Genomic DNA, 14,888 nt, shown 5'->3' with positions numbered 1-14,888 from the left:
TTGAACCCGGCGCCGGCCCCAGTCGCTGAGAGGCGGGGGGGCTGGGGAAGGGGGGCTGGAGAGGGGTGATCCCGGACCTCGGGAAACCGAGGTCCGCCTCGGAATCTCCTTGCGCCTCCGAGTCTCTGCTGCGCGCGGCTGACCTCGCGGCGCTCGCCCAGAGCCGGGGTCGGAACTCGCGCACGTGGGAAGTGCCCTCGGCTGCCAGCCTCCTCCCCACTAGAACGACGAGCCCAACGCGTTCGGCTCTCGGCAATGCTCTGGCTGAAACTGGGCCCACCCAGCCTCAGTTTCCCGATCTGTAATCTGAACACGGAGCATGGGTTCCCTTCCCTCGGGCTCCCTCTGACACCGGTCCTCTGGTCGCCGACCTCCTCCTGGGGCGCGGAGGAGAGGTCAGGGGCGACCCGAAAAACTCACACTGCACCGAACCCCTGAAGGGTTGGGGGCGGGGGGAGTTGTTGGCACTAGGGCCCCCCCTGCAGAAATTCAGGGCGGATCAGGGGTGTCCACGAGTCAGGCTTGGCCTGGTCCTGGCACACCGCGCAGAGGGCAACGTCTGGTATCTGGGAGACTGGGGTCCTTCTTCTGGACCTGGTGTCCCCGTCCTGTGCAGACTTAGGAACGTCAGGCACCTTGAAGGCTCTTCTTCTTGCCAGGTTCCCTATAGACACACACACGCCTCCCAGTTCCTCTCTAACTGGGCTGCCCAGAGGTGAATCCGAACAGGAGGGAAACATCGAGTAGGAATTTCTGCAGAGATAAATCTCAGCAGCAAAGCAGTCCTGATTGAGGGGAGCTCCCCACCACCACCACCACCACCACCACCACCACCACCACCATCTACGTTTTTTCTGCAGTTTCTGGGAGTTGGGCAGTTTCTGGGCTTTTGGCGCCCCCTCCGGTTACAGTTGAAAATTGCAGCATCTTAAAAGTCCGCCGATTGTTTATCACAAGTTTTCGAGAAGATAACAGGAATACAAAGTGTTTGCATCAAATGGACAGAAACATATACGAAGCCCTGTAGGTTTATGGTTTGAAATTCGATAGATTATGTATCCCTGGTTACGTAATTGCGTCACATATCTATTCACGTGTATGTACTTCTCTTGACAAATATTTAGAGAAATATTGAAAAAATATCTTAAAGACACAGTCTCCGGTGACTTTAAGCCCCGTAAACATGAGAATTATAATAAAATGCAGCTAAATACAGACGCCCTGGTTAAAATTTCTGCCCGAAGTTCTGGACTCTGAGTGTCCTCCGGGGTCAGGTGTCTACGAATCACAGAGTTGTACTCACAAATGACCCCCTCCCCAAGACACAGAAATCTGTTGCTACCACGCGGGACTTGTTTCTCCCAAGAAAGCACCAAGTTGTTCTTCTACTTTTCCAGCATATTCACGGACCCATGAATACCTGGTGATTGTATGGAGGGCTCTAAAACTTGTAAACAAGCTATGGGATACTATCTGTATCCACTCTGAGTCAGTTGCATTCGTTTAAAAAGCAAACACCATTTAACTGTAGTTGTGAGTGACTTACTACCTTCTGAAGAGTTCCGTTTCCTATGAGAAATGTCGACTTCTTCGGAAGAAAATGAGAGAAAACAAGATTTAAAACAAACAAAAAAAAATTTTTTTTCCCCTCCAGGAAAACATTCTTTTAAATCTTACAGTAGGTGTCCGCAATCAGAAATGAACCAAGTCTTTGCTAGGATGCGGGCCGATTCACCATAACAAGAATTTAAGTCGAGGCGGACATCTGGGAGACCCAGAAAGGGGGGGGGGGGAGTTTAAAATAAGGAGATCTCCACAGTTGCGCGTTTATTTGTGACTCTGAAGACCTGTAACCCCGCAGGAGGTTAGGATTTTTCTTCTCTCCCAGAAGTGATACCTAACCGGGCACTAAAGGCAAGTTGGTGCAAACACAAAGGTCGTGCTCAAATCACACTTGAGGTCCATCAGAGACATCCCCATCCCCACCCCCCCAACACACACTCCCTCCCCCAGAACTCCCAGCTGCCTGCGAGTCGGAAAAGCACCCGACTTACAGTCAGGAGACACAGGAGCTTCCCCCTCCAGGTGTGCTGTAAAGGAGGGCGAGAGCCGGCGAGCTGCACGACTCCGCCAAAGTGGAGTGTTTTGCGCGCGGTGGTGCCCATATGCCCGGCCTTTCTGCAACCCGAGTGACCGGCCTCAGCCTCTCGGCCCGGGAATGGCACAGTCGCAAAGCTGGGTCCCTTGCAAGCCGGAGCCCTTTGCAAGCTCTTCCCAACGGCGACCCTGCTGACAGTGTGGACTCGGCCGGCCGGGAGGTGAAAAGCAGAGCGTCAAAGCAGTTGCCTGTCACTAAGCCGCGTGGCGGGGTGGGGGCTCTGGGGTGGGGGTGGAGGGCCTGGGGGCGGGGGGGGGGGTGCTGGAGTAGGACTTGTCAGAGTTCAAGGTCGCTGCGGCGCGGGACGGCTCCGGGGCTAACTGCGCCGCGGCCGCCGGCCTCCGCGGGGACCCAGCTTCGGTTTCCATTGATTCCCCTTTGCAAGAGCGAGCGAGCGCACCCGAACCCCCGACCCGCCGCACCAGCCCGGGCGAACCGGAGCGTGCTAATCTATTTATACGGATTATTACGGAGGACCGGCGGGCGTTGAGTCGCCAAAATAAGTTGCTTCAAAAGACCATTTCTAAGCACTTTCGGAGGGGGCAGGCTCCGGGCGCAGGCACGGGGCTGCGCGTTCCGGAGCGGGCGCTTTCCGAATGCTACAGACTCCAGCCAAGCCTCGAGGACCGTGCAGAAAGCAGGGGAAAGAAATGCTCCGGGGGTGGGGGCAGAGCCTAGTCTAGACACGCGCACGCGGGCGCGCGCGCACACACACAGACACACACACATAGACACGCGCGCACACGCGCACACGCAGGCAGGCACGCAAAATTCGTGCAGAGACGGCACCACACTTCTGACATTACGAGAGCACGGCAGACTTACACACTTGGACGTCCCGGGTCCCCCGCCTTCCCCGCTGCACCCCCACCTCCCCCCCTCCCAACCCCGCGCCAGACCAGAGGCAGCGCTCCCCTCCCCGCTCCTCCCCTCGCCTTTCGTCACCCAAGCCCGGAGCCTTACCCGCAAAATCCAGTCCAATCAGCTGCCTGCCCACCCCTGGAATGCCGGGCCGTGATTGGCCGGCCGTCTCTAAGGTGAGGCGCAGTAGTTATTAAAGAGCCCCGGGGCCGGGAGTCGGGGAGCGGAGAGCGGAGCTTGAAACTCACTGGAAACTTCAGTGGCGCTGCGACTTGCCCGATTCACTCCAGGAACTTTTCTCTGCGGGAGGAGAAGCGAAGGGGTGCAAGCGCCTCGCCTTTGCTCTCTCGCTCCCCCTCCTCCTCCTCCTCCTCCTCCTCTCCAGCTCGCCTCCCCCCACCCCGAGCGGGCAGCTGCGGGCTGGCCACCGCGCGCATCCCCGAGCGCCCGCCGCCGCCGCAGCCCCGGGACGCGCCAGGCTCCCCGGGAGCCGCTCGCCCCGCGTCCGGGCAGCCGAGGGGAGAGGAGCCCGCGCCTCGACGCCCCGAGCCGCCGCGGCTTCTCGCCTTTCCCGGCCACCCGCCCCCTGCCCCGGGCCCGCGCATGAATCTCCTGGACCCCTTCATGAAGATGACCGACGAGCAGGAGAAGGGCCTGTCCGGCGCCCCCAGCCCCACCATGTCCGAGGACTCGGCGGGCTCGCCCTGCCCTTCGGGCTCCGGCTCGGACACCGAGAACACGCGGCCCCAGGAGAACACGTTCCCCAAGGGCGAGCCGGACCTGAAGAAGGAGAGCGAGGAGGACAAGTTCCCCGTGTGCATCCGCGAGGCCGTCAGCCAGGTGCTCAAGGGCTACGACTGGACGCTGGTGCCCATGCCCGTGCGCGTCAACGGCTCGAGCAAGAACAAGCCGCACGTCAAGCGGCCCATGAACGCCTTCATGGTGTGGGCGCAGGCGGCGCGCAGGAAGCTCGCCGACCAGTACCCGCACCTGCACAACGCCGAGCTCAGCAAGACGCTGGGCAAGCTCTGGAGGTAGGGCTGGCGCGGCCGGGTGGGCTCCGCGGCGCGGGCGCGGGCGGGGGCGGGGGGGCGCTGGCCCGGACACTCTGCGCGCCCCGCCTCCCAGCAGGAGGGGGTTGCGGGTCCCGGAGCCGGCCGGCGGGGTGGGGTGGGGGGGGGGGTTGCAAAGAGGGGGGAGAGGACCAAGTGTAACTTGGCCCAGAGTTTGACAAAGTTCTTGGATGGGAAGGGGGAGGGGGGAGGGCATGGTGTGGGGGGGAGGGCAGAGGGTGGGAGACCGCTTGTGGGAGACGCGGTGGGAGGGGGCGGCCAGCCCCATCTCCTGTCGCAGTGAAGTTCGATCCCAAGTGGGGGGCTGGGTGGGAAGTGAGGTCAGCCCCTCTCTCGCTCCAAGTGCGCTCTCTCTCTCTCTCTCTCTCTCTTGCAGCCCTCCAGCCAAGGAGATGGGATTGGGGTGCTGGGGTGCTGGAGGGGACGCCGGCAGGAATGGGAGGGGGGGCGCGAGTGGAGGGGGGGTGCAGGAGGAGCTCCTTGACGATTAAGTGGTTTTGTTTTGTTTTGGAAATGGTTAAGGGTGTTGGGGCGGGGGGCGTTCTAACGACAGTAGCGAAGGCGCCTCGAGCCCGAGCAGCGGAGGGCTGTTTTCATCTCCAGGGTTTCCAAACTAGGCGAGAAGGAGAGAGGGCGGGGCGGAGAGTGACCCGCTCAGGTCCCACTCAAAGAGCCGAGATTTATTGCTTTGCTTTGCTTTTTCCTTTCTTTTTTCTTCGCTTTCTTCCTTTTCTCTCTTTCTTTCCTCCTTTCTTTCTAATGGAAGAAAAGTTAACGAGCTGCAGCAGCGGCTGCGAAGCAGGGAGGGAGGAAGGGGTGGTGCGCGCACAGGCCGAGCGGTCGGGGTCACCTCCCCCTCCGGTTCACAGCACAACCCCCCCTCCTCCCCCGTTCCCCTCTGCGCCCCCTCCCCCGCCCGCAGACTGCTGAACGAGAGCGAGAAGCGGCCCTTCGTGGAGGAGGCGGAGCGGCTGCGCGTGCAGCACAAGAAAGACCACCCGGATTACAAGTACCAGCCGCGGCGGAGGAAGTCGGTGAAGAACGGCCAGGCGGAGGCCGAGGAGGCCACCGAGCAGACGCACATCTCCCCCAACGCCATCTTCAAGGCGCTGCAGGCCGACTCGCCGCACTCCTCCTCCGGCATGAGCGAGGTGCACTCCCCCGGCGAGCACTCGGGTGAGTCCTCCCGCCCCAGCCCCGGGCTACGCGCCCGGCGGCCCCCCCGACTGGCACAGCCCCGGGTCTGCACGGACGAGGCTCCGTTGCTTCGGGACTTTGCGCTCCCCGGGGGCGGGGGGGGGGGAGGGAAGAACTGCCCCTAAGCCCTGATCCTCCTCCCCTCGCAGCCGGGGTCCCCCCTCCCACCCCCGCCTCCAAACGCCACCCCTGCGAAGCCCCCGCGCGCGCGCGCGCACGCACCCCCTCCCCAAACTCAACCTTTCCATCCCAGCCCATGAATTTTATTGCGAGGGAAAAAAAAAAAAATGCCTTTACAGCTTCACAGGACGTCTCCCTCCTCCTCTCGCTCCGCCACCCCAAAAGCACACACAGGGCTCTTCCGCCAGTAGCAGTTTGGTCGCCCCGACCCTCGGGGCCTCAGACCCTCCCCTGATAAAAGGAGGTCGCCCGAGTGTGTACCTGCGGGTTAATCATTTGGCGACTTATCTCCGGTGCAGCGCGCCTCCCTCCCGCGCGGGTGCGAGTCCATCTGACGCTGGAGCTCTTGAGCTCGGAGGGGAGGGTCCCAGGAGGGCTCCTAAGATTAGGGCCCTTGGCGCAGCCCTTGTGGTTGACCTTCCCCCCGCGCCTGCTTCTCTTCTGCCGCCCGCAGGGCAATCCCAGGGCCCGCCGACGCCCCCCACCACCCCGAAAACCGACGTGCAGCCGGGCAAGGCTGACCTGAAGCGCGAGGGCCGCCCCCTGCCCGAGGGGGGCCGACAGCCCCCCATCGACTTCCGCGACGTGGACATCGGGGAGCTGAGCAGCGACGTCATCTCCAACATAGAGACCTTCGACGTCAACGAATTCGACCAGTACCTGCCGCCCAACGGGCACCCCGGGGTGCCGGCCACGCACGGCCAGGTCACCTACACGGGCAGCTACGGCATCAGCAGCACCGCGGCCACCCCGGCGGGCGCGGGCCACGTGTGGATGTCCAAGCAGCAGGCGCCGCCGCCGCCGCCGCCGCCCCCGCAGCAGCCCCCGCAGGCGCCCCCGCAGCCCCCGCAGGCGCCCCCGCAGGCCCCGCAGGCGCCCCCGCAGCCGCAGCCCGCGCCCCCGCAGCCGCAGGCGGCGCACACGCTGACCCCGCTGAGCAGCGAGCCGGGCCAGGCCCAGCGAACGCACATCAAGACGGAGCAGCTGAGCCCCAGCCACTACAGCGAGCAGCAGCAGCACTCGCCGCAGCAGATCGCCTACAGCCCCTTCAGCCTCCCGCACTACAGCCCGTCCTACCCGCCCATCACCCGCTCGCAGTACGACTACACTGACCACCAGAACTCCGGCTCCTACTACAGCCACGCGGCGGGCCAGGGCTCCAGCCTCTACTCCACCTTCACCTACATGAACCCCGCGCAGAGGCCCATGTACACCCCCATCGCCGACACCTCCGGGGTCCCCTCCATCCCGCAGACGCACAGCCCCCAGCACTGGGAACAGCCTGTCTACACACAGCTCACCAGGCCTTGAGGAGGCCTTGCACCAAGGGTGGCCGCGATGATCCTAGAAAGAACCGAAGAAATAAAAGAACCAACCAGAATTCTCCTTGGGACCTTTTTTTTTTTTTTGGGTTTTTGTGTGTGTGTGTGTGTGGGCGCGCGTGTGTGTGTGTATGTGTGTGTTGTGTTTTCCTTACTCCTTAAAGACACTTAAGCTAAAGGCAACTCCTACCCCAGAATCCCAAGACAGAAACAAGCGTTTAGCTCTCCAAACGCATTTTACCACCGTCGTCGTTGCAAAAACCAGTGGCCAGGCCACTCATGTGGCCAGATGGACCCGCGGAGTCGATAAGAAATGGAACTTGAAAACTTATTTTTTTTTTCTTCTTCTCTTCTTCAAAGCGAGCATGGAGGATAATAAGAATCGTGTGACCAGTTTGCTCAATCTCTCTGCCTGTTTGGACTTTGTAATTATTTTTTAGCAGTAATTAAAGAAAAAAAAAAGTCCTCTGTGAGGAATATTCTCTATTTTAAATATTTTTAGTATGTACTGTGTATGATTCATTACCATTTTGAGGGGATTTATACATATTTTTAGATAAAGAAATTAAATGCTCTTATTTTTCCAACAGCTAAAAACTACTTAGTCGAACAGTGTGCCCTAGCTTTTCCTGCAACCAGAGTATTTTTGTACAGATGTGCTCTCTCTTACAAAAAAAAAAAAACAAAAAAAAAAACAACAACAAAAAAAAGCGTGTGTGTGTTGTATTAACATAAAAAAAAAACACGAATTTGTGTTATGTGATCAGTTTTGGGGGTTAGCTTTGCTTAATTCCTCAGGCTTTCTGATTCAAGGAGGAGCTGCCTTAGAAAGAAAAAATAAAGGCCTTATTTTGCAAATAATGGAAGTAAACCATAGTCTAGAGAAGCATTTGGTAAGCTTTATCATATATATATTTTTTAAACAAGAGAAAATACCTTGAGCCTTAAAACCATGCTGCTGGAAAATACTTGTGCTCTCTTTTAGTGCATTTCCTCCTGCATTTGCTTGTTTGCTGCAATCTTAAGAAGTGAAAACCAAGCAAAGGAGATGAAATCTGTTCTGGGAATGTTTCAGCAGCCAATAAGTGCCCCAGCACACTGCCCCCTGGTTGCCTGCGCCAGCCCCATGTGGGACACAGATGCTAGAGCCCTCTCCCTTATGCTGTCACCTGTGCCTCTCCGAACACCAGCAGTTAACCTTCAAGACATTCCACGTGCTAAAATTATTTATTTTGTAAGGAGAGGTTTTCATTAAAAAAAAAAAATCTTTCTCTTAATTTTTTTTTTTAATCTTACCTTCTTTAAAATAGGTTGTTGGAGCCTTCCTCAAAGGGTATGGTCATCTGTTAAATTATGTTCTTAACTGTAACCAGTTTTTTTTATTTATCTCTTTAATCTTTTTTATTATTATTAAAAGCAAGTTTCTTTGGATTTCTTGTCCTAGATTTGTATAATATACATGCCTTTTTGTCTGTCCTTTTTTTTTTCTTTGTTGTTTTGTTGAAAACAAACTGGAAACTTGTTTCTCTTTTTTGTACAAATGAGAGGTTGCAAATGTAGTGTATCACTGAGTCATTTTCAGTGTTTTTCTGCCACAGACCTTTGGGCTGCCTAAATTGTGTGTGTGTGTGTTTGTGTGTGTGTGTGTGTGTGTGTGTGTGTTGACACAAAACAATGCTGGCATGTGTCATGGATAGTCCCCTGCATGTTCTCTTGGAGAGAGAGTGGAAAGGAGGAGGGGATCAGCCCACCGAGAGACCTGAATTCTTAATTCTTTCTGTGGCTGGAGAGTTTGAGGATTGCTTTTTAAAAAAGACAGCAAACTTTTTTTTTTTTATTTAAAAAAAGATATATTAACAGTTTTAGAAGTCAGTAGAATAAAATCTTAAAGCACTCTTATAATATGGCATCTTTCAATTTCTGTATAAAAGCAGATCTTTAAAAAAATATTTCTGTAACTTAAGAAACCTGGCATTTAAATCATATTTTGTCCTTAGGTAAGGTTTGGTTTGTGTTTGTGTTTTGTTTGTTTTGCTTGTTCCCCCCCCCCCCCAAACCTTTTGTTCTCTCTGTGAACTCATCTTTCCTTTTTTCTTTCTTTTTTTTTTGTATATTATTGTTTACAATAAATATACATTGCATTAAAAAGAAAACGGCCCTGTGGACTGACTTATTCAAGCCCCATTCTCCCCTTCGAAGGACGATCTGAAGCATTGAGGCCCCAAAGAGATGGTTACTTACTGATCACTGTGATAGTCTCATTATTTTACGTGCACTTTGGTTATCCTGAAGTTGGCACTGACGAAAAGACTGTGTCCCCAAAAATCTACGCAGAAGAATCTTGGAAAGTGTCACCCTGATAGGTCATCTAGACAATTATTTGCTTGCACAGGCAAAAATGTCTGTTGTGGTATCAACAGCCTTATGCTTCGGGGCAAAAGCTGTTCCCCTGTGGAAGTCGGAGGAGAATATTAGACCTGAAATCAGTAGCTTGTCGGTAGGCGGAATGCCAGAGGGGGTGACTTGCCTGTCTGAATTTAATGGAGCAAACTTTCTATTATTATGAACACAGACCAACGAGGGGTGTCCATTGTAAAAGGCAGAAGAAGCCAAAATAAAAGTTTTCGAAGAGGACTGGAGGGAAGTCTGTTCCATTAACCCATTAAATGATTCAGAGCCTTCGTGGTCTATCTGCAGGGACAATGATATGGGATTACCTTATTTTGCTGTTCCCTTCAGTTTAACTCATTCTGAGAAGATGCAAAGCCGTGGTAGAAGTAATAAGACCTAATCCTGTTTTTCTTGGCCTGGGTAAGATGGGAGTTTCCAGGATCAGAGAAACGTCCAGGTCATTTTTCATTAAACAGATGAAATCACTCCTTTCCTCCCACCCCCACACAGACAACCCCCCCACACACCCCACCCCACCCCCAAACAGACACCCTGGCGGATTGGGGAAGTATCTCTAAAGGAGGCAAGGCTCTATCACCTCGGGCTGATTTTACTTCTGGGCCCCTGTCTCCGACAGACCTCATGGGTCTCCAGACTCTCTGGTATCATTCCACATTGTCTGTTTTTGCTTTTTGGGATTGCTGGCTTGCGTCCCACACCAGGATCATGGCAACCAGGAAAATGGTAGTTATCAAATAGAGACATTAGTTCTCGGCCTCCTTTGCAAATTCCTTCAACATTGATCGAGGGCCTGTGACCTGTGGGGTGCTGTGCAAATCTCCCCCTGCCCCCCCCACCCCACCCCCCGACATCACATTCTGTTGCTTGCTCATGCCACAGTGCCCCGCCGGCTTAGGCTCAGAGTCTAGCTTCCATTCTTACAAAATCTCTATTGTTTTTCCCCTTGCCAACACTCACAAAGTCCTTTTAAAAGTGTCTGTGGGGTTCACCAATTCTTGTCCACCCTTATTCACCCAAATCCCCGTATCTGTTAAACTCAACACATACCACCCAGTCCTGACCACCCCTTCCCCTACCAAATCCATAATGTTTGCAAGATTGTTTTCTCTTCTCCTGGAAATATGCTCTCTTGCTCAGTGTGTGACCTTCCACAGACCTTCTGAGAGCCAGAAGGTTCCGTTCGGGTATAATCTTGCTAGGTATGGAAGGGTGCAACTTGTTCACTTTGCTATGCCTTGGTTTCCCCTTTTGTTAAGAATATTTATAATCTCTCCCTCTTATAACAGGGTTGCTATCAGAGCATTTTTTAGCAAGAAGCGGTCTGGGAATTGACTGCGTCCAAATCTTCTGGCCCACACGGGATTCCTACTGCACCCCCCCACCAAAAAAAAAAGGTAAACAGTAAAAGGGGTATTCACAGGTTGGTTCTGAGACACAGGAAAACATAAGAGACCATGAAGCACAAAGAATTCCTCTGAACCCACCCACTCCCGTCCACCAGATCGAGGCAAAGCCCAGCCCCACCAGATTATAAAATATTTTAGAGGAATTTTTATTCTAAATCAAGAAACACAGAGCTTATCACCCTGACAACAAGACATTTATTGAAAATCTAGGAAAGAGTCCTCCAGAACAGAAAAAGCTTATAATTAAATCCAGGGTTATTTTGTTTATTTGCATTCAAAATAAAACCTTTTAAAAAAAAAAAAAAGAACAAACTATTTTAACAAAAAGGGCCCTTTTTTAAATAACAAAAGGGAATAAACAGAAGGGAATAAAAACCTCACTTAGTCCTTTGGGCTATTATGAAAATGGCACTTACAGATTAGCTTGAGCTGTGTGTTTGGCTTTCCCACCTGAACTCCATCCTACTTCTTCTTTTCCCTGATTTCCACATGGAACATTTTTGAGGCACTGCTGGGGCACCTTTTAAGTTAACTTAATTGATGAACTATCACCGTAGCTGGACATAGATTTACCATGGATGCTCAATAAGCTTAAGCCTTAGCCCTGGTCACTTGTACAGACTCCTTGTAAGGCCCTATACTTAATCTTATATTTAAAAAATTTTTTTAATTAGAAAAAAAATTTTTTTAAAGAGTGCCCTCCCTCAAACACACACACACACACACACACACGCAAAAAAAACTATATAAACTCCAGGCCCCACAAAACCTGGATTTGCCGAAGATCAGAGCTGTTGGATGGCAAACCATGACATCAGAGGGGACAAGGGAAACACTTTTATTTCTATTCTCAACAGTGCCTGCTTACCCATCGGTAACCTTTCATCCCATCCCTGAACCCGGTGGCGATGTCACAGAACACATCACTGGGAATCTCTGCTGTAACAGTCCACCATGAGACCCTACCCAATTTTCTTATCCCTCCGAGACTCCGACGATTTTCATTTCTCAAATGATACAATCTCATGGGCATAACAGGGGTTAAATGAAGTAAAGCACCCAAGACTGTTAATTACCCGTCCTTCTATATTTCTTCACACTTCTGACTCATTTCTGTTTTTTCCTATCTGACACCACCTCTTTCCTGCATTTTCTTAGTGTGTCCCATTGACTCTTGCAGCTGAAAAAGATTTGCTGGGCCCTGATTGGGTTATTCCTTGGCCATCATTCACAGACCAGACTCCTTTCACTCACTCTGTATATCTGAAGAAGAATTATTTTAGACCAACCACAACACGGAGCCGGTAGAGTCAGATTCGGATTTATTCCAAACAACCAGGCAAAATTCAAGGCAATATGTACATTATTTTGAAGCTACTGCAGGACTCATCCCTTGAGATTTCAGGATTTTATAATGAACGTAATCTGATTAGCATGATATCCTGCCACCATATTCCACATGAGGAAGACTTCCATTCCTCATTGCCTGCACAAACATTTGCAAACATCTCTTGTGGGTCAGGATGCAGCAGCGGACAAGGACAGATATGGTCCCTGCCCTCGGGGGCTTACAATTTACAGTAGTGAAGGCACACAAAAACCAATCATACTCTGGTATTTTCTAGTTCACTTATGCTATGAAAAAAAATGCAACTGCCTAAGGCCAGTTGGGAGGCTCATCATCCAGGCAAGAGATGATGGTGGTCTAGTCTCAGATGCAGAAGGACTGGGTAGTTGATGGATTTGGGTATGATTTTGATGAAAACTTCCTGGCCTCTTGCTCTCCTAATCTCCATCAATTTTTCAGTGATTAAATTTACTCTGACCCATTTTACATAAAAGCGACCCACTCTGTTTTTACCTTAGTCATTCCTTGCTGGTCTCCTGCAATAACACCCTTAGGCTCTCTACCTCTTGATGAACCACTCATTCATGCATCACACAAATCTCTTTTTACCGGAGACCTCAAGAGAAGGATCCAGTCTCTGAAATCCAAGAAGGTCTCTCCATCTCCAGAGACTTGCTCAATGCACCCCCACAGGTTTGTGGAATCAGAAATATGGAACATATGGTGGGTGGTGTTTTAGTTTCATTGTGTCCTCATTGCAAAAATTCTTTATGCAACATCTCAGCCAGTCTTTTCTAAGGTGCTCATATTGATTGAGAACTCACTTCCCCTGTCCTGGAGAGTTTTTTTTTTTTTTTTAATTTATTTATTTTAGAAAGAGAGAGTAGAGGGGAAGAGGGAGAGGGAGAATCTCAAGCAGACTTCCCGCTGAGTATGGAGCCTGAAGTGGGCCTCCATCCCAGAACCCTGAGATCATAACCTGAGCCAAAATCAGGAGTCAGCTGCCCCACCAACTGAGCCACCCAGGTGCCTCTGTCCTGGAGAGCTTTAATTGTGCAAAAGTCTTAATCTCTGCAGTCTCTATCAAGGGTCCAAGCTGACCCCGCTCTGTACCAACATGGTGGGAGACTTGTCTTTCTTTCAAATGATAGCCCTTCAACTAGTTACACAGTTTTCAAGTTTTCTTTCAGTTTTTCAACATTTCTAATACACTTTACACATGACCTGGTTCCCAAACCCTCCCTACCTTGCCATTCCTCTTTGAATCTATTTCACTTACTAGCATTCCCCAAATTAATTCTAGGACTCCAAATATGGTTTGACTAATATAGAAGATGAGTCGATTCATCCCTTTTGTAATCAGAAACCGTGTTTTTATTAAGTTAAAATCGTATTCATTGTTGTGGTAGCCAAAGCATCCACTTATGTTACGGTGAGATATTTCTCACCTATCCTAAAATTATACAACTGAGTTTTTTTAACTTCATTACCCAGTTTTACATTAGCCTCTGTCTTGACTGGACTTCATGGAAGGAAAATGAGGAAAAGGGATTTACATCATTGAGCCCTTTTTTTACTGGGCCCTGTGACAGATGTTTTATATACATAATCTCATTTAATCCATTTAATAACTCTTAGAGACAGGTGTTATGGTTACAGTTTTATTAAGGAGGAAACTGAGGCTCAGAGAGATTAAACAATTGGCCTAAGGTCCTGTCACTAGCAAATAGCACAGACAACTACCATTGACTCCCCCAACCCACTACCTGCCCTCCACCTACTGAATCTTCAGTTTTCAAGGGAAAATTTGAAATAGAGTTTATAATGAGAAAAAGAGAATAAATTCTTATGTTGTAAATTATTTTATAGAAAATCTCTTTAAAGGACAATCTGATCATATGATCACCCCCCACCTCCTGCTCAATATCTTGCAATGGTTGCCTATTCACTTGGAATAAAATCCAAAATCTCTACCAGAGGATACTCTGGGGGTTTCCAAACTATAGCCCATGGATCGAATCCAGCCTGTCATCTATTGTTGCCAATAAAGCTTTATTGGAATGCAGTCACACCTGTTAGCCTATAGATCCCACTATGATAGCACTCTTGAGCCATTGCAATAGGATCATGGTCTACAAAGCCTAAGATATTTACTAAGCTGACCCCTTACTGACCCTTTCCCTACACTATCTAGCCCTTGCCTGTTTCTGTGCCCTTGTCTCTTGCCATTACTCCCCTTATTCCCCATGACCCCACCCTCTGCCCTCTCTCACTCTCAAATCTGTTAAGCTCTTGCCACTTCAGGGCCTTTGCACATGCTACTTCCTTGGTCCGAAGCACTCTTTCATCAGGATTTCCCATTTCTCCCATTCCATCTTTCAGACCTCAGCTCAAATGTCATCTTCTCCATGGGACCTGGCCACCTGAGATCGAACTGTCCACAGTGCTATCACCCCAGTCACGCTCCCAATTTCCTGTCTACTTTTGGAACACCGTCACTTTCTGAAAGCATCTTTGTCATCTGTGTGTCCATCACCTTCCACTAAGATTTTGAATTTTGTCTTTTTTTGTTTGTTTCATTTTTACGTGATCTCCACACCCAACATGGGGCTGGAACTCAGCCCTGAGATCGAGTCACCTGCTCTATGGACTGAACCAGTCAGGTGCCCCTGAACTTTGTCTTATTCCCAACTTATGTTTGGTACCCAGAAAAGTGATGCATAACAGGAGATCAATGACTACTTATTGATTAATTCATTGGTAGAGTAAGCTATTTTTATTCCCCCAGGTCATCAGGAGGGAATTGAGTAGTAAGGATTAAGAAGCAGAACAGCTATCAATTCCTGTGTAATTAAATAATCAATTAAGTGAACATGTGATAAATGTTCAGCTAGAAGCTGGAGACTCCAAAACTAATAAGATGGGGAGCTC

The 14,888-nt window shown here is 50.9% G+C and overlaps 1 protein-coding gene across 1 annotated transcript; it reads left to right on the top strand.

Annotated features, from left to right (window-relative positions):
- The first annotated feature begins 3,483 nt into the window (after positions 1-3,483).
- Positions 3,484-8,451, top strand: SOX9 (SRY-box transcription factor 9). The gene is made up of 3 exons (XM_025467847.3): positions 3,484-4,053; positions 5,015-5,268; positions 5,924-8,451. The coding sequence occupies exons 1-3, from the start codon at positions 3,623-3,625 to the stop codon at positions 6,778-6,780; spliced, it is 1,542 nt and encodes a 513-aa protein (XP_025323632.1). The 5' UTR covers positions 3,484-3,622; the 3' UTR covers positions 6,781-8,451.
- Positions 8,452-14,888: the final 6,437 nt, after the last annotated feature.

This window comes from Canis lupus, chromosome 9 (assembly GCF_003254725.2).
Source record: "Canis lupus dingo isolate Sandy chromosome 9, ASM325472v2, whole genome shotgun sequence".
Taxonomy (NCBI): domain Eukaryota; kingdom Metazoa; phylum Chordata; class Mammalia; order Carnivora; family Canidae; genus Canis; species Canis lupus.
The sequence above is the reverse complement of the archived record's forward strand: the minus strand, read 5'-3'. Positions and strand labels throughout refer to the sequence as shown.